Raw genomic sequence first — 24,720 nt, forward strand, 5'->3', positions numbered from 1 at the left:
ACAATGTTATGTTAGTTTCAGATGTAACAAAGTGAGTGAGTTATATATTTTTTTTCAGATTTTTTTTACACTGTAGGTTATTATAAGAAACTGAACATAGTTCCCTGTGCTACACAGTGAGACCTTGTGTATATATTTTATTTTTTAAAGATTTTTTTGATGTGGACTATTTTTCAAGTCTTTATTGAGTTTGTTACAGTATTGCTTCTGTTTTTGTTTTGGTTTTTTGGTCACTAGGCATGTGGGATCTTAATTTCCCCAACCAGGAATCAAACCCGCACACCCACTGCGTTGGGAGGTGAAGTTAACTACTGACCGCCAGGGAAGTCTGTATCTGTTTCATATATAGTAGTTTATATCTGCTAATCCCAAGCTCCTATTTTATCACTCTCCTCTTTCCCCTTTGGTAACCATAAATTTGCCAGCAAATTGTCTTTTGTCAGACAGGAAGATTGTACAGCTCACCTTGCTTGTTTTGATTTGGTTGGTAAGCTCCTAGCCCTGCTCAGCCTGGGCTTTCTTTCTATTCATCTACCACCTGTTGGTTTCATTAGATTATTTGAAAGAAAAATCTTGGAGCATCTGTGACATTGAAACTGCTTAGAATCCCCAGTGGAAGTAGAAGGATTAATGACAACATCAGAGAACTATGGTTTATCATGAGCATGCAAAAGCAATGGAATCTGAGCACCGGCTCTCTGAGACCTCACCATAAAAGGAACATTATCAAAGTGGCTACACCCATGCTTTTTCCCAGAATAGAGGAGGTCCTGCATATACAGTTCACCTACCTTTACCCTCCTCACTGGATAGAGCAGATAAACAGTCGGGGGATTTGTGTGTAGTGATTTTACAAATTATTATTGCAAAATATTATTATTATTAAATAATATTACAAATTATTATCATATAACTTATGCATATTATTATTTTGGTAATAGTCCACAATTAGCAAGGCATAGCAAAGTGTTGTGACACCTGCCACCAATTTGGGTTATTGATGCAGAGAGGCTTTTCCACAGCTTGAGTGACTGTGAATATTTTTTCATGTGCCTGTGCTGAGTTTCACCTGATGGCTGGAGATCATTACTGGTAACTGATTATTAAAAAGCTGAGATCATCTGAAGTCAATGACTCTAAGCAGAGGGAATGTTTTGCTAAAGCAGTACTAGACATGCTAAATGAATTGGCTTAGCCAAACGAAAACTTGTGTTCTAGCTCCCTATGGCCTATTTTTTTTAAAAATTAGTATAAAATATTGCTAATTGAGGTATCTAGGCTCCTACATGGTAGAGGGGATTTTTTTAGCAATCCTTTTTTTAAAAAAAATAATTTTATTTATTTTATTTTTGCAGCAAGTAGGGGTTACTCCCTAGTTGCAGCGTGCAGGCTTCTCATGGCTGTGGCTTCTGCTGTTGAGGAGCGTGGGCTCTAGGGCACATGGGCTTCAGTAGTTCAGTACGTGGGCTCAGTAGCTGCAGCACGTGGGCGCTAGAGTGCCGGCTCAGTAGTTGCGCACAGGCTTAGTTCTCTGCGGCATGTGGGTTCCTCCCAGACCAGGGATTGAACCCATGTTTCCTGCACTGGCAGGCAGATTCTTTACCACTGAGCCGCTAGGGAAGCCCCTGAGGGGACTTCAGATGAGCCTAACAAAATAGGGCCATGAAAAGATCAGTGGAAGAGGATCTGGGTGTAGAACTAGTTCTGCACTGCCAAATTTTATAGTTTCTCTGCCTTCATCTCTTCAGAAAAGGAGGACCTGAGTCCGAAGATTTTTACTGGATCTCGCAGTTAAGAGAGAACATAGATTTCTATGTTGAAAATGCAACTAAATTGAGAGTCTAATGGTATCCTCCAGGCATGTAGTAGTGTGTGATGCACAGGCTTATTTCAGCACAGAGACTTTGAAATGTACCTGCTGTCTTTACCCTGCAGACTGACCTTGAGTTGGATGCTGAGTAGGGGCTGGTGCAAGGTCCTTTGTTTGCAGTAGTGTCTCTTTGTCAGCTAGATGTGCACTTTGAGTAGTTTCTGTTTTTCCTTCAAGAAGTTAGGGTGGATCTAGGTGGAATCACCCATACTTTCTAACCCTGTCCTCTTACAATTCATGAGATAGATGCCGGGCTGTGTACGTCTCTGGTGAGCAGAGGTCACTTAGAGTGACTGCAGCTTCATGGTTAAGAAGGTAGGCTCTGGAGTGGGAGTTGTTTTGGTTCTATTCCAGTCCTATGATTCATTTGCTCTGTGACTTTGGGCAAGTTATTCAGCCTCTGTGCTCAAGCCTTTTCAAATGTAAAATGGGGAAATTGTTGACCCTACCTTGTAAGTGTAGAGCATTGGGGGCAAATGTCTGATACCTAGTAAAAGCCCCATAATAGACCACTGAACTTGCTTTGTTCCTGCATAATATGAGGCATGAAGCTATGTCCTGGATCTTATCACAGCCCGGTTCTGAGCACCTGAAAGGAGAATCAGAGAGGAAGGGGTGCAAGGAAAGATGGTGCTTCAACCATTCCTGGGAGACTGATGTTTATGCTCCCCTTACAGCTCTTTAGGGAATAAAATTACCTCAAGCTTTTGCTAACTTAATTCAGTGTCTGACAACTTCTCTTGCTCAGGTAGTCATTCCTTCTGTGTGGCTTAATTACCTGTTGTTGCAGTTTCAGTGTGGGGTGAAGGAAAGGATAGTGGGTCTGACTCTGAGATCAAGGGTCTGCCGAAAAACTGTTGAATTGGACTCAAACACTCATGCTCAGCAGATAGGTGCAGAACTTCCTTCCCTTGAGAACATCCAGTGAGGTGCCCCAGGGGCTCTCTGCGCACGTCTGCAGGGCCGCCAGGAGGGACCAGGGTTGGTGCTTAGCCAGGACCTAGTACGTGTGGCTCTGGACTCCCACTGGGACCTGAAAGTGAAAGTTGCTCAGCCATGTCCAACTCTGCAACCCCGTGGACTATACAGTCCACGGAATTCTCCAGACCAGAATACTGGAGTGGGCAGCCTTCCCCTTCTCCAGGGGATCTTCCCAACCCAGGGATCGAACCCAGGTCTCCTGCATTTCAGGTGTATTCTTTACCAGCTGAGCCACAAGGGAAGCCCAAGAATACTGGAGTGGGTAGCCTATCCCTTCTCCAGTGGATCTTCCAGACCCAGGAATCAAACCGGGGTCTCCTGCATTGCAGGCAGATTCTTTACCAACTGAGCTATGAGGGAAGCCCACTGTAACCTGAACAGCTTCATATTCCTGCTTTCTCTGTGTTTGCTTGAGAGATCACACCAGGAGAAAGGGTTATGCAGATAAAAGAAAAATTTGAAGACCTAGAGGCCAATGCATGTCCCCCCCAAACCCACCTGACATGACCAGTCATTTGGGAGCTGATGGTTGCTTCTTGTTAGCTCCTCTGAGCTGCCTGTGTGAAAGCAACAACATCGTGTATGTGTGTGTATGCATGTGTACACATGCTCTTTTACTCACGGTAATGGTGGGGGGGAGAGGGAGGATAAATGGGAATATTTACAGGGAGAGGAACTTTATAAATCCAGGACATAATTATTATGAGACTGGAAAAGGCCCCCTCTAATACATTCGAGGGAATCATCTTGACCCAGCTTTGTGTGGGTGGGTCCCTGGGAATTAATAGAGGGTTTTTATCTCTAGCCTATATGATGGGGCGGCAGTGATTGAAGCCCAAGGTTGAGAGCAGAACCATTTGGCACATCCCCACCAAATGAAATAGGTTCAGAGGGATATTGACCAAAATAAAGGGAGTGAATACAGATTGTGCACGGGAAGATTTATGCCCACTGAGTGCTGTGCAGTGACGGGCTTGCAAGAGCTTCCCTCCAAATCCTGCCCCGGGCGCATGTCGAGGCGAGAGAGTTCAGTCTCACCAAGCACTACATCCTCGTCTCTGACAGAAAACTGAGTGGTGTTCAGGTTTTTAAGTGATGGCCTTGGAGGATGGCCTTGGAGCACCAGAAGGTTCAGAAGGGAACTCCTCTGCCCGTCTGACTCCAGGAGGTGGGTCTCAGTCCCTTCTCTTGAGTGACAGCAAGGATGAAAGCATCACTCAAGACTGCGGAGTGGGAGAAAGCTGTCTCCTAAGGCAGCAGTAACCCCCAAAGTCATGTTTGAATGATGAGATTTCTCTGCACACTTGGTTGTAAGTTTCTGATGGATGTAAACTTCTCTTTGGTTAGGTCACTGGTTTTCTCCTGCTTGGACACTTGGGAGACATTTAAGGTTGGACTGACATCCTTGATGCCGTGTGGTACACTCCATTAGATACTCTGCATAGTTACCTAACATTCCATTAGGTACATTAGATACTCCATATCCATTAGATACTCCATAGTTACCTAACATTCCTTAAACCACCCTGCGAGGGTAAGTGGTACCTTCTCCACTATACAGATACGGAATCTGAGGTTTCAGATTTATAGGACTTGTTGACCATTGGTGGAGCCAGAGTTAGAATCTGTACGTGATTGATTTTAAGATGTGAAAGAGGAAGAAACTAGTTGCCATTCCACTGCCAAAAATTGGCCTGAAACCAGCTTTACATGCAGCAGATCTGCCTTAACAAACCTTCTCCCCTATTTCAGCAGCTGAAATCACACACATAGACACATACACACAATCACAAAGACTTCTTTCTTCTTCAAATTGTTTGCTAAGCCAGAAGCAACCGTGGATCACTTGAAATGATGGGTGATTACCCCAGTTGCATTTTTCTTTCACCTTGAACACCGATCACAGCAGACTTGTCCTCGTGCAGCTGAGTGAAGCTTGCTATAAGCACTTACTGCACCTCCGTGAATGAATGAATGAATGGGTGAGTGGCAGATGGTGACAACGGGAGGGGTGGAGCCTCTTGGTGGGAGGAGCTCATCTGTCTTCCCTGTCCGTCTGCTGTCCTTCCCAGGGTGGCATGATCGCACTGCTGCTGTCTATCTTGTGCCTGGTGATGATCCTATACACTCGCCGGCGCTGGTGCAAGCGCCGCCGGGTCCCCCAGCCCCAGAAGAGTGCCAGCGCCGAGGCGGCCAACGAGATTCACTACATTCCTTCCGTGCTCATCGGCGGGCATGGGCGGGAGAGTCTGCGCAACGCCCGTGTGCAGGGCCACAACTCCAGCGGCACCCTGAGCATCCGGGAGACGCCCATCCTGGACGGCTACGAGTACGACATCACCGACCTGCGCCACCACCTGCAGCGGGAGTGCATGAACGGGGGGGAGGACTTCGCCAGCCAGGTCACCCGCACCCTCGACTCCCTGCAGGGCTGCAACGAGAAGGCGGGAATGGACCTCACGCCAGGTGGGCGACTCCGTTCTCATCTCGTGGCTTTAGGGGGCGCTAGGGAACAGCTCTTCTCTACTTTCATGGCTGGTTGTCATACGTACATATTGAGATGTGCCAGGGCCCTTTCCCAAGTGGGCACGAGGAGTAAGCTTTCTCCTGCGATGATGGGAGCTGTCTTCTAATATAGAAAATCAGAACAAGGATAAATTGGATCCCTCTCCGTTTCCACTTGGCACTGAAAACAGAGATACTTTGAAAAAATTTTTTTTAATTTATTTTTTAATCGAAAGAGAATTGCTTTAGCCTGTGTTGCGTTGCTTTCTTCCATGTAACAAGGCCAATCAGCCATAATTACACATTTATCGCCTCGCTCTTGAGCCTCCCGCCCCTGCCCCCATCCCATCGCTGGAGGTAGTCACAGAGCACCAGGCTCTCCCTGTGTTATGTAACAACTTCTCACCAGCTCTGTTTTTCACATGGTAGTGTACATATGTCAACGCTACTTTCTCCATTCATCCCACTCTCTCCTTCTCCCACCGTGTCCACAAGTTTGTTCTCTATATCTGTGTCTCCTTTACTCCCCTGCAAATAGGTTCATCAGTACCATTTTTCTAGATTCCATATATATGCGTTAATATATGATGTTTGTTTCTCTCTTTCTGACTTACTTCACTCTGGGTTCTAGGTTCATTCATCTCACTAGAACTGACCCAGATTTGTTCTTTTTTATAACTGAATAATATTCCTTTGTGCCTATGTACCACATCGTCTTTATCCATTCATCTGTTGACGGACATCTAGATTAGGAAGCAGAGGTACTTTTATATCCAACAGAAGAGTGGGTTAAAGGCTTTTTCATATGTAATGAGCAATCCTCAGGGAAATAAGAGATAGCAAGAAAGATGTATATGACATTTTTGTATGTAGTATGTTTGCACGGGCAATTTAATTTTCCATTGACATGGAGGGGACAGAGGTAACTGTTCTTCTCTATGACTCCTGAGACTTTGGCCTGGGAAAATTGTTCTGCCTTGCCTATAACTTCTGTGGTCTTTGCAAGAGATGTACTTCTTCAAAGAAAATGAAGGAATGCAAGCAAACCGTTTGACCTTAGACACTTTGTATATCTATGAAACACTGAGTATAGAAGAGTCTTGGACCTAATGTGGCTGAACAAGACCAAGGTCGATAAAATGCAGAGAGGAAAAGACTGTACTTTTCATTTATAGCCTCTCTCTCATACTTCTATAAATAACAACTATCTGTAGATAAAATCCCAAGACAATGATCCTTCAAGGAGCTGCCCAATTATCTTTGAAGAAGACATTTTTTGAAATGAATCTTGCTTATGATGTATGGACTTTCATTGGGGCTTGAAAAGAGTGAAATCGCATCATGGAGGTTTCCATCCTGCGTATCTAGAGAAGATTCCCTAAGACTAGGAATGACTTAATAAGATTTAAAGTCAGAAATTCCTGGAGAGTAGGGGGACATATCTTTAATACCTCTTACTTTTCATAGCACCTACCATAGTGCTAAGCCCACCGAGTAGACATATGATTAGAGGCTCAGGGAACAGGCAGATAGCACGAATATGTGAGAGAGCCGGCTGTCAGACAATAGGGAACGGTGCGGACTGGGATGAGAGAGAGGGGGCAAGTTCTGTCTGAATGCGCTGAAATTCAAATTTTTGTCAAACCCTGTGCTGACCAAAGGAAAGAAATCTGCAGTCTCTCTGTCACCAAACGGCCACCCATGGTGACCCTGTCAATACAGAAGTGGTTGAATTGTATTTCCTTTCTTCACGCCTTCTCTTATACCTCTGTCATCCCCTAGAAATCAAAGAGAAGTATTTCAGTCTCTTCCAGTCTCTCACTTTAAAGCTTTCCCATTTCAATTTCTATGAAACCCCATCTACCTGGTTCATGCAGATTTCCTTGCTCTCACTTTCTTTCCACTTTTTCTCTTCAAGTTTCCACCTTGACCTTTCCTTATACAGGAAGCGACAATGCCAAGCTATCGCTGATGAACAAGTATAAAGATAACATCATCGCCACCAGCCCTGTGGACTCCAACCACCAGCAGGCCACTCTGCTCTCTCACACCTCGAGTAGCCAGAGAAAGAGGATCAACAACAAAGCAAGAGGTATCCATGTCTTATATGAGGGCTTAAAGGTGGCTCCCTTAATATCAGGGGAGGCAGGGCCATTAATATCCTTGACATGCTCTCAGGCATGGCTAGAGTGACTGTGTTTGGGCAGTATTTCTCTTTTTTTCTTTTGTAATATGTATTTGGCTATGTCAGGTCCCAGTTGCAGCATGCAGGATCCTCACTGTTGGCACACAGACCTGGTCTCCCCGTGGTTTGTGGGGTCCCAGCTCCCTGACCAGAGACTGAACCCCCTCTCCCCAGACCTGCCAGGTGGATGCTTAACTACTGGACCACCAGGGAAGTCTCTGAGCAGTACTTCTGCGTGCCTAGAGTGCTACTTACCAAAAATGTAAATACATCCAATTCTTTTGACCAAGTAATTTCATTGGTGAGAATTTATGCTTAGTAAATAACTGGACAAGTGCACAAAGATGTGTGTAAAAAGACTTTTCATCACAACATTGTTTAAAAGAGCGAAAAATTGGAAATAGCTTAAGTGTCCATCAGTGGGGAATTGCTTAACTACCTGTACATCTGTCTCCCATCCAGTGACTTAAGATGATACTGTAGATCTATATCTGTTAATATGGAAAGTAGCCCACCATCTATTCAATGGGGCAAAACTGAGGTTATAAAATAGAAGGTACAGCAGAATGCCATTTTTAAGGGGAACTTTTAAAAAACCTTTATCTGCTTCCATATGAGAAGAAAGACAGGGTGCATTCATTAAATGTTCACAGAGTCTTTCTCCAGTTTAGAGGACATCAAGGTTGTTCCTTTGGGGTCTCTTGTCTTTTTTCTCTCTTTTTCATGTTGAATATATATTAAAACCTAGAACCAGAAAAAATATAAATATTAAAACATATCAACATGTGCCCCTTAAGACATGATTCCAGTCTCTATCCACCAGAGTCATGACGTGTAATGAAGACAGTTTCCCTTTTCCCCTTGTCCACCTGCCATCCATGCCGTCCTTCTCTGGCAGGTGGCCCTCCTCGGTAGGAGGATGGGCTGGGTGGAGGAAGGGCCCCAGGGATGGCCGTCACATAAAGATCCGCTTCTCCAACGCATCTGTGTATCAGGAAGCTCTAGTCTCCGTGGCTCCTCCTCCGAGACTGTCAGTCACCCTGCTCTCGTTTTTCCCTTGAGCTTGCCCAGTGATTTGGTGTCATGAAGACAAAACTGAAGACATTTTCTTAGCTCTTGTCTTTTTACTACAGCTGGTTCCGCCTTCCTGAACCCTGAAGGGGATTCTAGCACGGAGGCAGAAAATGATCCCCAACTGACCTTTTACACTGACCCCTCACGGAGCCGAAGGCGCAGTAGAGGTAGGAAGGCTGGAGGGGTGAAGTGGGGAGGGAGGGGCGGTGGGGAGGGGAAGGCAAGGAGCTGCAGAGGTGCTGGGTCTAGGTGGGGGCTCTGGGGACTAAAGTCAGTTTCTGCAGGAAGATTGGTGTTCCCTCCTAAGGAGGAAGGAAGAGCCTAGAGTGGAAGACTTCAGAGAATCATCTCTCCCAGATAATGGCACTCTCAAACAGGTTTCCAGGTTGTTTGAAAGGCTGTTTCTTGGTCAGAAGACTCTCAATTCCTTCTGGAAGCCTCAGGAGTCATATTTTACTGTTTAGACATAGGAAATAAAGTTGATAAAGTGTGTTATGTGAAAAATAGACAATATATGTACCCGTGCTTACCCAGCCATCCTGAGATTGAGTGAGACAGACAGGGCTTACAGGGTGGGATAGTTGAGGAACCACGTGGCCTGAAAAAAACCTGTGTAATGGTTTTTGGCCTTTAATCATCCACCCAGCAGAATCACAGGAGCCCCATAATCCAAGTCCCCTCACTTTTTCTGGCGGGACCCGGCTTGGTTCGTTCATTCTCAGCATCGATAGAGTTGTTCACCATGCAGCCACAGTCCACGCCTCTCCACGCCGATGTTCAGTGGCTTCAGGCGTGGCTGTTGCAGCTGTGGCTGCCACTGCCTTTGACCTTGAGGTCTCACCGTCATCATCGCTGAGGGAGGTCTGTGTTCAGGCACCAATCAGCTTCACCATGTACTTGCTGTGTGATATTGGATAAGAACAACAACTTCTCTGAGCCTCCGTTTCCATGTTAAATGGGTGAGCAGTACCTCATGCACAGGGCTAAGTTATATTAAAATGTGCTCTTATGGTGACTGACAAGGCATTATGAGATCTCTACTGTGTTGCTGTTAGAACTCTCCACAGTGGAACCTTGGGGTTTCTGCAACATTTCATCTTAGGTAATTTTAGACAGGGGCCCCTTGAGATATATTGGAGGGTATTTGACATCACCTTGTGTTATAGTCAGTGACCTTTCCCCCAGACAATAATCAACCAATGCCCCCCAGTAAACACATATCTTTTGGCTCTCTCCCACCTCCACTCAAGTTCCTGACATACTGAGAAATTCTTCCCAGAGACTGAAAGAAGCTCTGTGAATTCCTTAGTTCTGGTTTCTGCAGGCTCTGCGCCTCTCAGTACAAAAGTTCTTCCCACCACTTTCCTCTAGAGATAGTGGGGCTCTGGGCCACCTAATCTCTGATGTCCCCATATTCCTAAGGTGAGAACATGGACCTTTGACCCTCATTACATATTTCTATACAGCAGAGAGTTGACCTAGGCCCATCGACCCTAGGCCACCGCAAAGCAGGGTGGGTTTCTGCTTTAATAAAACCCTGCTTAGGAAAATCTATAGTAATGAGTTAGAATGAGTTTCTTTGCAGCTTAAAACTATTCCTTTTAAAATACCAAGCTCTCCTAGTGAATCAACTGTTTGTTGCGATTAACTAGACTGTAAGCTTCTTATGGATGGGCATGTCTAATTTATTTTTCCAAAGTGCCTAGTGAGGGATTTTGCCTGTAATAGATGCTCGCCAGTGTTTGTTGAATTGAACTGGATACATCAATCAGGCCAGCAGGAAATTTTATAACCCACACGCCATGGGTCAGGCTTTGTGTTCGGTAGTAGAAATGTGAAAACATGGCACAGTGATAAGGCTTAATTTAATAATATAAATAAAGTAAAATGAGTACTCAGAAGAGAGAACAGTTAATTCTACCTGGCAGCAAAAGGAGACAAAAAAGGAGAAAATAACTAGCCTTGGTTTGTATACAATGTATAGAATTTCTTGAAAGAGAAAAATCTAGGGGAAGGGCATTTCAGTAGAGGAAAAGAGCACATACAAAGCCTTGGAAGCACAAAAGAACATGGCATTTTTGAGCAAGGAAAAGGAGTTCCGTATGGCAGCTGTAATCCAGGATTTGAATAAACAGGCACACCAAGAGATGAGGGATGTGGGTGGGTAACAGGCTAGCTGCCAGAGGACCATGCAAACCATTTACTGGGTTTGCACTTGGTTCTGTAGGTCAAATGCATCTAAACCTTGTAGCTCAGTTGGTAAAGAATCTGCCTACAATTCAGGAGACCTGGGTTCGATTTCTGGGTTGGGGAGATCCTCTGGAGAAGGAAATGGCAATCCACTCCAGTATTCTTGCCTGGAGAATACCATGGACAGAGGAGCCTGGTAGGCTACTGTCCATGGGGTGGTAAGAGTCGGACACGACTTAGCGACTAAACCGCCACCAGCACTGTAGGTCAAAGGGAACCCCTGGAAACTGTGAAGTCCGGTAGAGATGCTGGGTGATGGGTTGATGCTGCAGAAGGACCAGAGAGACAAGAGGCTGTGTAGCAAGTGGTTGCTGTCACAGGAGAGCAGTGGCAAGTGCCTGTGAACGGTGACAGCCCTGTGTGAGAAGGGCTGTAACAGCAGGGTGCAGAGGGGCTGGAGGGAGAGCAAGGAATGAGTGAGAAACTCTTCTTGAAGGTTTCAGGGAAGTGTTTACAGGGAGATATTGTTTGAGCTGAGACCTGAAGAATAGGCTGACAAGGTGACAAAATGGCATTCTGTGGAGGAGGAAATAATATGTGCAAAGTCACAGGGACATAAACTATAATTGTCTAGTCAGAGCGCAGTGAACGGTTTACTAGAATCAAGGTTCCGGGGCAAGCCTGTGGTTTGCTTCAGAGACAAGGCTGGAAGATCAGGAGAAAGTCCACCGCCTCGACTGAAGGACTTGGGCCTGACACTTCAGTTGGAATCATGGGAGGTTTTTAAAGAGCCAAGTCCCTGGTCTATTCAGCTTCGTGAACCATCCCTCCAGGGCAGCGTGGAGGCTAGATGAGAGTAGGGGAGGGCGGGGTGTTGACCAGGGAGACTGGGTGGAAGGCTATGACCACAGTCTGTGGGTGAGATGATGGGCACAGGTAGGGAGGCAGAGGGTGGAGTAAGAAAAATTTCAGATGCAGAATGAGAAAAAGATCTCATGACACTGGTGACAGGGAGGATGTGGCTTATGAGAGAAGGAAAAGTTAGACATGATGGGGTTTTTGAACTTGGAAACCAAGGAGATGGCAGTGCCATTCATTGGGCAGTGGACGTGGGCAGGACTGGAGGGAAGGCGGAGAGCCCAGTTCTGGGTATTGCATTTGAGTGCCTGAGGGCCATTCTGGTAGTGGGTCTATCTGCTGCTCGGGCCTGGTGTGGGCTGGAGGTAGAGTGTGTAAGTGTGGGAAACAGGCTCCATGTTGAAGGATACTCACATGAATAGAATATCTCCAGATAACAAGGGACAGGGGATCCAGAGGCCACCTGCAATTCTGGAATCTCTCCTTCCCAGCTATTACCAACATACCCGCTCAGGGAACCTGCTCCCATAAAAGATGTGTGCATCCATAGACCAAATCTTTCCCTGTGTTCCTGAGAACAGTGGTTCCAAAGACCTCACTGGGCCCAGCGAGTGAATAGTGAATTGTCTGGGGGTCATAACCTCGCTGGACCTGTGTGCTGATTCTGGCTCCCCTCCTTGGTAGCTGCCCGACTCTGGGCTGGCCCTGTGGCGTCTCTGTGCAGGATTTCTATGGGCGCTGCCTCATTAGGCTGCATCACTGTTAAATGATGTGACCCATGGAAGACCCTGGACCCTGGTGCCTGACACATAATCACACTGCCTGAGTGCTCACTGTCACTGTAAAGCTGATCCCTTTGAGCCTTATTTCCCTCATCTGTAAAGTGGGCAGTCTCTGTTCAGACTCATAGACATCGTCAGGAAGCAAATGTTTAACATCATGTATGTAAAAACACTGAGCACATTGCCGGCCAAAATAGATGCCTTTCATTGCTATCAGTAATAAGTACTTACACAGACCATAACTCCATAGGATCCACACATTTTATTGGCAGCTTGCCTTGCTCTCTTAAGTTCCCACATCTATGAAAGGTCCCTCTTATTAATGCCCAAACAGAAAACACACCCCCAAAACCTCCCTTCTGAGCCCTGTCCCTGCCTACCTGGGTATGTTTCTTATCCCTCAGCTTTCTTATCTTATCTCTAAGCCTCCGTTTATAACCGAGCCCCAAGGACTGCAGGACTGGGGAGAGCCTTCAGGTGTGACAAGAGCCAGTTCCTTGCTTTCCTCCTTCCAGGCCCTAGGACGCCTGGTTAGGGGTGGGAGGTGGTTTGAGCTCCAGGAGTGGAGGAACTGGTTTGTGAGAGCACCCTCTGTGGAAAACCATGGAAAGTGCACGGACTTCCAGCGTTGGGTGAAAGCCTTGCCACCACCCTTGAGCAAGAGGTTAGAGCCCGCCAGCTAGCCGAGTCGAGGGTGACAGCGCCCTCCTTTATGAGTTCCCTTGTGACCCTGTCTCAGGAGGTGTGCACGGGAACTCACACACATCTGACCGTTGTTGACCCTGACAACCACCTGTGGCCCAGTCCCCTCTGACTCCAGGCGATGCCACGGCGTTCCCTGAAGGCGAAGGTCACTGAGCTCGTGGACTTAGACACATCTCCCACCTGGGCTGTGTGTGCACGCCCCCTCCCCTGTTTGCCAGGTCGGGCAGCAAAAGGCCCTTCACTGCCAAGATGCTTGCCACCAAATGCTTTGCTTTCGTCTTGTTTTCAGTGGGCTCTCCCCGAAGTCCTGTGAACAAGACGACCTTGACATTGATCAGCATCACCAGCTGCGTGATCGGCCTCGTGTGCTCCTCGCACGTCAGCTGCCCGCTCGTGGTCAGAATCACCCTGCACGTCCCAGAGCACCTCATCGCTGATGGTAAGCCCACCTCTGAGGATTCCGTTCCTCCTCCCCCACCCAGAGAGGAAGGCTTCAGGGTGGGCATGGAAGGTTCAGACAAGCCAGGGTGCACTGTGACCTATTACTATTAGTGAGAAAAAAAAAATGAACCCAGATAAGAAAGACATAGGACAAAATTAGATTGTCCACTGATAAAATCAGATTGTGGTGTTGTTCAGTCGCCCAGTTGTGTCTGACTCTTTGTGACCTCATGGACTGCAGCACGCCAGGCCTCCCTGTCCCTTACCATCTCCTGGAGTTTGCCCAAGTTCATGTCCATTTCTGATGGAATCATAAAACATGTTAAAAAAAAAAAAATGAGCAGATCACTCTCTCCTCTCTGTGCCCATTTCTGTTTGCTTTTCAATAAGCACCTGTCTCAGACAGTAAAGCATCTGCCTGCAATGCAGGAGACCTGGGTTCTATCCCTGGGTCAGGAAGATACACTGGAGAAGAAAATGACAGCTCACTCCAGTAATCTTACCTGGAAAATCCTATGGACAGAGGAACCTGGTAGGCTACAGTCCAAGGGATTGCAAAGAGTCAGACACAACTGAGCGACTTCACTTCACTTGGTGGATAAATGCAGAGCTTACTGGCTATAGGTACATAGCCACCAAGATTGTCTTAGCCTTTGAATGGGGAAAAGCTAAGTGAAATGGTCGAGTGTTGAAGTATCAGTCATGTTTCCAATTGGTATGCCTGGTGAGAAATTCCTAATTGCAGTAACTTACTATGAGCCTAGCAAGCTGAAGCAATAATTTACTTTCACCCAGGGGAACCCCAATATAATGAAGGAATAATATAGGTTTGGAGAGTCCCTGAATTAGTAAAGCCCAGAGCACCTAATTGACTTGTTAATGTCTGTTCTCTCAGTTGCTGTTAAGGCTGAAAACAGGTGGGGACGGTCCAGGGGGTTAGAGAGCCTGCTATTTCATGGCAACTGAAGACAGGCAGCAGGTCCCTGTTCCTTGGATGAGTGCCAGCGCCTGTGGCTGGGTCTGATGGAGCCATGCCACAGCCGTCACAGAGCTGCTCTGTCCCTCTATCCCTTGGGTCCACCCTAGTAGAGATGGGATGGGGCGAGTCAGCAAGGGATGATATGGCAGGAGGTCCAAGAGGTGGCCGAGCGTCTGTCTGCCGACTCCTTGCGCTCTGACTCACTGTGGGCCAGGATTAGTAGAGGTAATGACCTTGGGTTGGGGCTAATCTGCAGAGCATCCCTTACTCTGTCTTCTGTGATGCATGTGTATGTGTGTTGAGGGGTGGGTGGTGGATGTTGTGTGCACACACAAGCACATCTCCTCTCTCTCCCCCTGCAGGGAGCCGCTTCATCTTGCTGGAGGGGAGCCAGTTGGATGCCAGTGACTGGCTGAACCCTGCCCAAGTGGTTCTCTTCTCTCAGCAGAACTCCAGTGGGCCCTGGGCCATGGACCTCTGTGCCCGGCGGCTCCTGGACCCCTGTGAACACCAATGCGACCCCGAAACTGGTAGGCGGGAGCATCGGGCAGCGGGTAACTGTCAGAGTTCATGCCTCTTGCAACCACCCCCTGAAAATCCAGGCCACCCCTCCTGATTGACCCATTATCATTGGGAGCCAAGGCTGTGAAGATTGGCAGCATGTGGGTGGGCCCCTGAGCATGTTGGCTTGAAATGTGGGTCATCTTCTGGGAGAAGCCTTGGAAGCATCCTGACTATAGCCACAAGCCCCACAGATATCTCAGGATGACCTCCACAGCCCGTTTCCCTCCAGTCAGGGGATATCAGCTATGGGGGCTGAAATCATTATGCATGTTTATTGCAGAAAATTTGGAAAATTTAGAAAAGCGTATAGAAGAAAATGATACTCATCTATAATTCTATCTCCTGGAGAAATCATTTAAAATTTTTAATGTCCTCCCTTCTGATCTTTTACAGTGACTGATTCTTAGAGGTTTGTAAACACACTAAGTCCTGTAGAGTTTTCTTGATTTTTTTTTCACACATTCTATCACGGGAATTTTCTAGAAACACTAAATAATCCTCAATAATGTAATTTCTAATGACCATTTGGTATTCCATTGTATGTCTGTATCATAGCTCATTTAAATAGTCCTGTATTATTTGACATTTAGGGTGCATTAAATTTTTAATTTTTACAAATACTACTAAAATGAATATCTTTCCACATAAATGTAGGGCACGTTTGAAGTCATGTTCTTCAGATAAATCTTAGAAGAGAGATTACTGGGCCAAAGGGTATAGGCATCTTTCAGGCTGTTATATTATCCAGTGGGGCTGGAACTGCTCTGAGAGAGGGTTTGAATTCAGACACAGTATACATTGGGGTGTTCACAGTGCTTCTTGAACTCCAAGATACCAGGAATATGGAACCTTCATCCCAGGTTGCTTTGCACTTTCATTGTAGAAGGAGTTCATCTATGATATTCTTTATAAAGACCTAATTCCAGTAGATTCAGTACCACAGATAGCTCCTTCTCAGAGGCATGGTTCAGTTCAGTTCAGTTCAGTTGCTTGTGTCCAGTGCTCTGCAACCCCATGGACAGGCCTCCCTGTCCATCACCAACTCCCGGAGCTTGCTCAAACTCATATCCGTTGAGTCTGTGATGCCATCCAACATTCTCATCCCTTGTCATCCCCTTTTCCTCCTTCCTTCAATCTTTCCCAGCATCAGGGTCTTTTCCGATGGGTCAGTTCTCATCAGGTGGCCAAAGTATTGGAGTTTCAGTTTCAGCATCAGTCCCGTCATGAATATTCAGGACTGATTTTCTTTATGATTGACTGGTTTGATCTCTGAGCAGTCCAAGGGACTTTCAAGAGTCTTCTCCAACACCACAGTTCAAAAGCATCAATTCTTCACCATTGAACTTTCTTTATGGTCCCGCTCTCACATCCATATATGACTATTGGAAACACCATAACTTTCACTAGATGGACCTTCATTGGCAAAGTAATGTCTCTGCTTTTTAATATGCTGTCTAAGTTGGTCATAGCTTTTCTTTCAGGTAGCAAGCATCGTTTAATTGAATGGCTACAGTCACCATCTGCAGTGATTTTGGAGCCCAAGAAAATAGTCTGTCACTGTTTGCATTGTTTCCCCATCTCTTTGCCATGAAAGGATGGGACTGGATGCCATGATCTTCAATTTTTGAATGTTGAGTTTTAATCCAGCCTCTTCACTCTCCTCTTTCACTTTCATCACAAGGCTCTTTAGCCCCTCTTCACTTTCTGCCTTAAGAGTGGTATCATCTGCATATCTGAGGTTATTGATATTTCTCCCAGCAATCTTGATTCCAGCTAGTGCTTCACCCAGCCTGGCATTTTGCATGATGTACTCTACATAGAAGTTAAATAAGCAGAGTGACAATATGCAACCTTTATATACTCCTTTCTCAGTTTGGAACCAGTCTGTTGTTTCATGTCTGGGTCTAACTGTTAACTTCTTGACCTGCATACAGATTTTTTAGGAGGCAGGTAAAGTGGTCTTGTATTCCCATCTCTTTAAGAATTTTCCAGTTTGTTATGATCCACACAGTCAAAGGCTTCAGCATAGTCAATGACGCAGAAGTAGATGTTTTTCTGGAATTCCCTTTCTTTTCCAATGCATGTTGGCAATTTGATCTCTGGTTCCTCTTCCTTTTCTAAATCCAGTTTGAACATCTGGAAGTTCTTAGTTTGCATACTGTTGAAGCCTTGCTTGGAGAATTTTGAGCATTAATTTACTAGCATGTGAGATGAGTACAATTGTGTGGTAGTTTGAACATTCTTTGGCATTGCCTTTCTTTGGGATTGGAATGAAAACTGACCTTTTCTAATCTTGTGGCCACTGCTGAGTTTTCCAAATTTGCTGACATATTGAGTGCAGCACTTTCACAGCATCATCTTTCAGGATTTGAAATAGCTCAACTGGAATTCCATCACCTCCACTAGCTTTGTTCATAGTGATGCTTCCTAAGGCCCACTTAATTTTGCACTCCAGGATGTCTGGTTCTAGGTGAGTGATCACACCATCATGGTTATTCAGGTCATTAAGATATTTTTTGTATAGTTTTTCTGTGTATTCTTGTTATTTCTTCTTAATATCTTCTGCTTATATTAGGTCCATACTGTTTCTGCACTTTACTGAGCCCATTTTTGCATGAAATGTTCCCTTGGTATCTCTAATTCTCTTGAATAGATCTCTAGTCTTTCCCATTCTATTGTTTTCCTCTATTTCTTTGCATTGATCAGTTAGGAAGGCTTTCTTATCTCTCCTTGCTATACTTTGGAACTCTGCATTCAGATGGGTATATCTTTCCTTTTCTCCTTACCAGAGGCATGGTAACATGCCTTAGAACCAGGGAAGGGGATGTACTGACATCTAAGACCCCCAAGTGAAACGCTGTTGGAGTCTAGGGCCAGCTCCTCCAGTTCTCTGTACCTCATGCACAACCCCCTCTTCTTCCTCCTCCTATACACACACGCACACACGCACACACACACACACATACACACACACATGTAAACACACACATACAGATGCATCTCAGTCAGGTGCCACTCTGTAAGGATATCAGTAGAAGTTGCTTCCAAGAGACCTAGCTCTTACTTCTGTTATAATCCATTGCTGCAGCTCTCTGGGGGAATAACAGGTAACTGCAGCATCAAAAGTTCACCTTTTTAGGTCTAAAAGTTGTTGTTATGTGGGCCCATCGCAGAGATTCTAGGCCCCCATATGGAGGAGAAAGCACAGCATTTTAAACATCTGATGTCTAAGACTGTGCTTACATGCTGCTCCTCCCACGCTGTCAGGCAAACACCAAACCAGACAGATGGGTTGTGCACCATGCCCAAAAGCCAGCGTGCTCAGGAGAGAAAAGCGGGCTTATCTCAGTGGTGGGGCTTCTCCAGGCGACTGAGTAGTCTCTGGCCCCCTCTGACCTGCATGAGGAGACCCTGGCCCATCTCACTTGTTAAAGTCATTTCTGAGAGAATTGTAGCCTCCAAAGGGTCTTGGAAGCTTCACCTGAGGTTTTAAAGAACAGGAAGCTCTTTGAATAACACGTGGAAAGAGGGATTGATGTTTTAAACTTGGTCGGTCTTAGAGATAAACCCCTCCTTACTTTAGGTCAGTGCTCAAATTCCCTAAGAAGTACATGTCTTGCCCGAAGTCCCAAGGCTACCGCAGGCAGAGCTGGTGTTCTATCCACCATGAAATCAGAACAGAAGTGGGGTCGTAAAGGTCAAAGCCAACACACTTGTCGCTGTAACACTATTCACCAGTCACCATTGCTGGACATCCCTGTTCCCCAAGTCGGAAGCTGAAGAAGCTACTTGCCCACAGTGAAACTCCCTTCACCTCTTCAGCCCCTCCTGATGTCTCATTGCTAATCCTCACTGCAGATGCCTTTGGGAAACCCCTCCCCGACAGTGGCTTCCCAGTATTTGTGGCAATTAATGAAATTCCAACTGGAAAGCAAGGGATGGAGGTTAAAACAAGAACCCCCAACAGAACTAAGGTGCAATATCTTCATTCAGGGTAGCCGCTGGGAAATGATGGCTGCAGAGACTTCCATTTCCATCAATGCTGGGGTTGGAAACCCTCCCCCTTCCTGCCCTGCTTCTGTCTGCGCAGGGGATGATGTGGTCATCCCACACACTCATCAGCAAGAAACTTTATCGCCTCCCACACTCCATCCTAGAGCCTTTCTCCAAGGAGCTGAGTGTGGGAATTGGCGGCAAGTCAAGCCCACGTTATTTTTGCAGTCCTCCAGCTAACTCACTTGGAAATGCCATAGTGTTGGGACATGTGCTTTCCCAGCCGTGCTGAGGGCTCTGCCCATATGGATGGGTAGAACTGTGCAAGTACACGTGTATACTTTTTCACACACACAAACACACACGCAAGCACTGGTGCTCAGTCGCTGCAAAGGAGCACCCCGCCGCCCCCGCCCCAGTGCCTGAAGCTCTCCTTCGGCATCCTTCCAACACGTTCCAAACGTAAGTGTGTGTTTACTCATCACCTGCACAGAGCTTTGGAGCACCAGGTGTGGTGGGTGTTGTGGACTGTTGTTTAGTCACTCAGTTGTGTCCAACTCTTTGTGACCCCACGGACCGCAGCACACCAGGCCTCCCTGTCCTTCACTATCTCCTGGAGTTTGCTCAAACTCATGTCCATTGAGTCGGTGATGCCATCTCACCATCTCATCCTCTGTTGTCCCCTTCTCCTCCTGCCCTCAGTCTTTCTCAGCATCAGGGTCTTTTCCAATGAGTCAGCTCTTTGAATCAGGTGGACCAAGTATTAGAGCCTCAGCTTCAACATCAGTCTTTCCAATGAATATTCAGGGTTGATTTCCCTCAGGATTGACTGGTTTGATCTCCCTGTTGTCCACAGGACTCTCAAGAAAGAGTCTTCTCCAGCACCATGATTTGAAAGCATCAGTTCTTTGGTGCTCAGGTGGTGTAATGGGCCCCCAAGTATGTTCACTTCCTAATCTGAAGAACCTGTTAAAATGTTATGTTACCTGGCAAAGATGAATTCAAGTTGCAGATGAAATTAAGGTTGCGGGACATCTGATCTTAAAATAAGGGGAGTATCCTGAATTAATCAAGTAGGCCCAATGAAATCACAAGGGTGCTTAACAGTAGAAGAGGGAGGGAGAAGAGGCCAGAGTGAGTGATACAACATGAAAAGGACTCCACCAACCATTGCTGGATTTGAAGGTGGAGGAAACAGTGAATGCAGGCATCCTCTAGAAGGTCGAAAAGGCAAGGAAAATAATTCTCCCCTCAAGCCTCTAGAAAGGAACATGGCCTCATGGACACCTTGTTTTTAGCCCAGTGAGACTCACATCAGATTTCTGACCTGCAGAACTGCAAGATAGTAAATTTCTCTTGTTTTAAACCACTAAGTTTGTGGTAATTTTTTTATGGTGGCTATACAAAAATAACACACCGGGGAAGGAGAAAAAGGACAGAGGAAAAATAAGCATTGTTATGCCCTCTTTATGTCGTCCCAGCATGGTTTATGGAGGGTGGCTACACAGACCTAGAGATGGGTCAGGAATCTGCAGAAGGCCTAGAGCTAGAAGAAACTTGGGATCTATTTTCTGTTCCAGCCTCCCCTTGCCATTCTCCTGCCATGCTATTTGGGTGGGACATTCTGTACCTAAAGCTCCTAGCCTGGAAGCCCTCTGGCAACTGCATGCTGACTTTCTCTCCCAGATCCTCCCAGGTCGGTAACCCTGGGTGTGTCTCTGGTCACATGGGGCTAACAGCAAACTACTGGAATTGTGTCCTGCCTGGATCCAGCCAGGTGTTGACTTCTCCTGTACTTTCTAAGGGTTTTTGTGGCAGCTGTATCTTGGTTGATTGGTTTTCTGATGGCAACACAGACTGACTAGCTTCAGCAACTTCTGTCTCCCTCTCTGCTCCATTCCTGGCCTTTGTTCTGCCATATGGGCAGCTGTGGAGGCTTCACACACCTGCTGGATTTCACAGCCCCCATCATTTCTGGCCACAGACCTTCATTGCCCTTTTCAAGATATGTAGCTTTTATGAGTCTGCAAGGAGGATGGGCTTCCAAGCTAAATCAAGTTTTAATCACCATCCAAGATGGTCACTGAAATTCCTTCCATGCCAGATCTTTGTGCAGGCCAGTCCCATCCTGGAAGAAGTGTGTAAAACCTGGTGAGGGGCATTGACTAGTTCCCAGACTCACTCTAACCCTCCTCACCTTTCCTCGCTCTGAGCAAAGACTTTTCTCACTCTTTCTCTAGTCTTCCCTAGTTTTCAGAACCCAGTTTGGCGAGGTACCACAGCACCAATTTTGTTCCTGCCCGCTGGATTGGCCACTCACCCCAGACTCCTTTTGTGGCTCAGTTAAAGCACCTCACTTCAGGGTGTACTTTTGGCTTATTTCCCTCTGTCTGTCCTCCCAGAGTCATGTGTGGCTGTTTGATTCTGAGCCTGATGTCTGCCCAGAAGAGGAGACCAGGCAATTAGATGTTATTCCCTCCCAGATGTCTTACAAAGATTTCTCTTTTTGGATGAAGCATACCCAATTCATTTTAATAAAAGTCAGCAGCTACCTGAAGGTTGGAGATGATCAGGGCTTTTTGGCATTGATCTCTGTATTTACTTCATGAAGAACTTGTGTTGAGCCCAGTCGTGTCTGAGGACCTCTGGCTTCAAGGTCTTCCTTTAACCCTTCAATGAGATTTGTGCCTCCCTCCGTCTGTGGGATGAGTGGGAAATGACCAGAGGCACTGCATGTCACAGAAGGTACCTCGAGGTGTCTGCCTTCAGGGTGTCAAGCACAGATCAAGTGTAAGCATCTCCAGGTCCTACACGGATCATCTCTTGGGTGGGGTTCTGCTCTCTGGCAATGTGGCTGCCTTGAGTGCCTCCTGCAGGGCACGCTTCATCGCAGTTGGGCACTTCTCCGTGGCTGAGACACGTCTCTCCATTGGATTCCTATGAACACCACCACAGAGTCGGCACGTCATGTGTTCCCTGCCATCTGTCGCAGCAGATGCAGAGACTGTAACACTTCGAGCTTAGGAGGGCATCCAACACCCTTGTGGGGTCTTTAAAATTCACAGCTAACAGTCAGAGCCTGTGCTTGCACGAAACCCCTCTTAAAGTCAAGATTTAGCAGTTGGTTGCCATAGCAACTTTCCTCATCAAGTCTGAACTCCTTTCAGTGTAGATGGCCAAACTGGTTTTGAAGAGGAATACAGAAGAGGGAAGTTTGGTGAGTCCCGAAAATGGGGATGATTTAAGAGGCAAATTTTGGAAACCCTCAAACTCTAACCTGATATGTTTGAAACATCTCTCTGTTGTTCTGATTTGGGCTGCATTTAACATTATATAGAAAAAAGCTTCTGTTGTCAGTAATGTGTCCCCACATAATAATGAATGATGGAAGCCTCATAAGGGGATAATGACTATGAAGGCAATTTGAGGAAGGTAAATGTGCTCTACAAATGGTAGGTATTGCCATCATTAGGAAAATCAAGCTCTGCTTGAACTCTGGGTTGTTACTGCATTTATTTCTACACATTTCGTGGTAACTAGATATCAAGTGTGGAGGAAGGATTCCCTTTTTTGTCAGTCTGTAATTCTAGGCAAGGCATCCAGCCAAGAACTTTCTAAGAGTCAGAGTGATAGGTTTGACAACCTCTTGAGATTACTTCCTGTTTTGTAATATCATATCCATGCCTAAATGTCCACAAGGAAATTAAAAGATGATCTGCTTAAGGGAGAATCATATCTGGATACTTGACCCATTAATTGGCTTGATATTGGCATCTTGGGGAGAGGTGGTGGTATCTATAAATTTAGGGCACATGTTAATTAATTTGTTTATTATTATCCATTACACAGTATTTATATAAGGTCTGTTCAAAAAGAGGAAAAACTAGCTTGTTCCTGCCCTTGTGTAACTTGCAGTCTAGAGTCCATACTTTCTTTGGAATTGGTATGGTATGAAGCCCAGCTCCTGGTATTTTCCTTCTTGCCCTCCTCTGGTCCTTGTCCATTTTCTTTCCTTCTGTCAGCGAAACAGCCTTCACCAGAAATCTTATCATCAGCTGTGCTTTCTTATGTTTGACTCCCAGCTCCCTGACCATTCCTAGTTCAGCTCAGCACCTCGGAAGTCAGGAAATTGGAGCCTGTTGTGAATCTGGCCCGCGTGGAAGCCTAAATTTGTCATCCAGGAGACAAAGCATTGATCTAACACTTCCTTTGTATCCCTCACAAGGGAAGTTACTCATTTTCACTCCACTCCTGAGCACCTTGACTAAGTAGGTGTAGGAGAGGAAGATGAGTGTTATCTGCTTGTGAGACTCTGATGGGCAGTAGCTTATAGGGCAATTTTGGCAAGAATGTCTGTGCTTAGAGTTTAACAAAAACTTCTTGCTCAGAGCCTACACAATCCCTGCCCTCATAACTGTAAGGCCCCTTCACATCATTTTTATTGTTTTTTATCTTTGAAAAGAGGAAATAGCTCTCAAAGCTATTATTCCATCTCTGTCCTTTTAGAGCATTTCTTTCCAAGGAGATAAAGAAACCTTACCCCTTGTCTCTGTAGGGTCTGGCACCTTTATAGCAATTTCCAAGTTTTAGGGAGTCACACCCTGTTCTTTCACTACCTACAAGTTAAAGAAGCAACCTGTGAAAGAGTCAGTACTGGTGCTGTAGTGAAACTGGTCTCAGCAGTTTAGGGATGCATAGCATCACCTAAGGAATTATTAATAGGAGGCAACAGTTACAATTTTCTTCAAAGTCATACTAAGTAGAACAATGATTCTTGATCTTTTGGGGGGTCTTGGATTGGCTGGTAAATCTGATGAATGTTATGGAAGGCTGCTGAGGAAAGATGCACATAAACACACTACAGTTTTGCATACGACTCCAGAGAGGCCATGGACCTCTTGGTACCCTATTGGAGTAACTAATGATAATGAAACATAGTGATACCATAAACAAACATAGGTGATCCTTCTGTTTATCAGCACAAAGATAATTAGCCTTGGACTTCCCTGGATGTCCAGTAGTTAAGACGCCACCTTCCAATGAGGGGATATGAGCTAGATCCCTGGTTGGGGAACTAAGGTCTCACATGTCTCGGGGTGTAGCCAGAAATTAAAAAAAAAAAATTGTAGCTATTTTCATTTAAAAACCTAGAGTTCTTATAAAATCATAATAGCTATCAGTGGCCTCCTCTAAATACAGCAGTTGTTCTTGGGCTAGCAACGCAGCCTGGTTGGGGAAAAAGATCTGTAGCCAGACAGACATAGGTTCAAATATTAACTCTGCCATTTAAAAGCTTTCTCCAGATTGCTTAATTTTTCTGAGCCTCAGTTTCCCTTATCAGCATAACATGGCTAGTAAGACATACTTTTCAAGTTTCTTAGAAATATTTGATGTAATAACTCACTTATGTGGTCTTGAAACATGTACTGATCATCTAATACGTACCTTGCAGTATTTGGCCACTGAGAAAAGAAAGGTGAAAAAGTCCCTTGCTCAGTCCTTCTTGGATTTTGTGCTGCGAAGCCCATGTAACAGGTGCCGTGTAAATGTTAGTTTGCTTCACTGGTGAAAGTCATCACATAGTGAAAATGAA

General features: G+C 45.8%; 1 protein-coding gene across 2 annotated transcripts in view; it reads left to right on the plus strand.

The window, feature by feature from the left end:
* ASTN1 (astrotactin 1) overlaps positions 1-24,720 on the plus strand; it is a 345,625-nt gene that overhangs the window by 154,784 nt on the left and 166,121 nt on the right. The window contains exons 3-7 of one of the 2 annotated variants that reach the window (XM_043486036.1): positions 4,924-5,317; positions 7,302-7,448; positions 8,675-8,782; positions 13,440-13,589; positions 14,933-15,100. In XM_043486036.1, the coding sequence (XP_043341971.1) occupies positions 4,924-5,317; positions 7,302-7,448; positions 8,675-8,782; positions 13,440-13,589; positions 14,933-15,100 (967 nt within the window). Of the gene's footprint in view, positions 1-4,923; positions 5,318-7,301; positions 7,449-8,674; positions 8,783-13,439; positions 13,590-14,932; positions 15,125-24,720 lie in introns of both variants that reach the window. The other variant, XM_043486035.1, reaches the window with a different exon arrangement.

Source organism: Cervus canadensis, chromosome 13 (assembly GCF_019320065.1).
Source record: "Cervus canadensis isolate Bull #8, Minnesota chromosome 13, ASM1932006v1, whole genome shotgun sequence".
Lineage (NCBI taxonomy): Eukaryota > Metazoa > Chordata > Mammalia > Artiodactyla > Cervidae > Cervus > Cervus canadensis.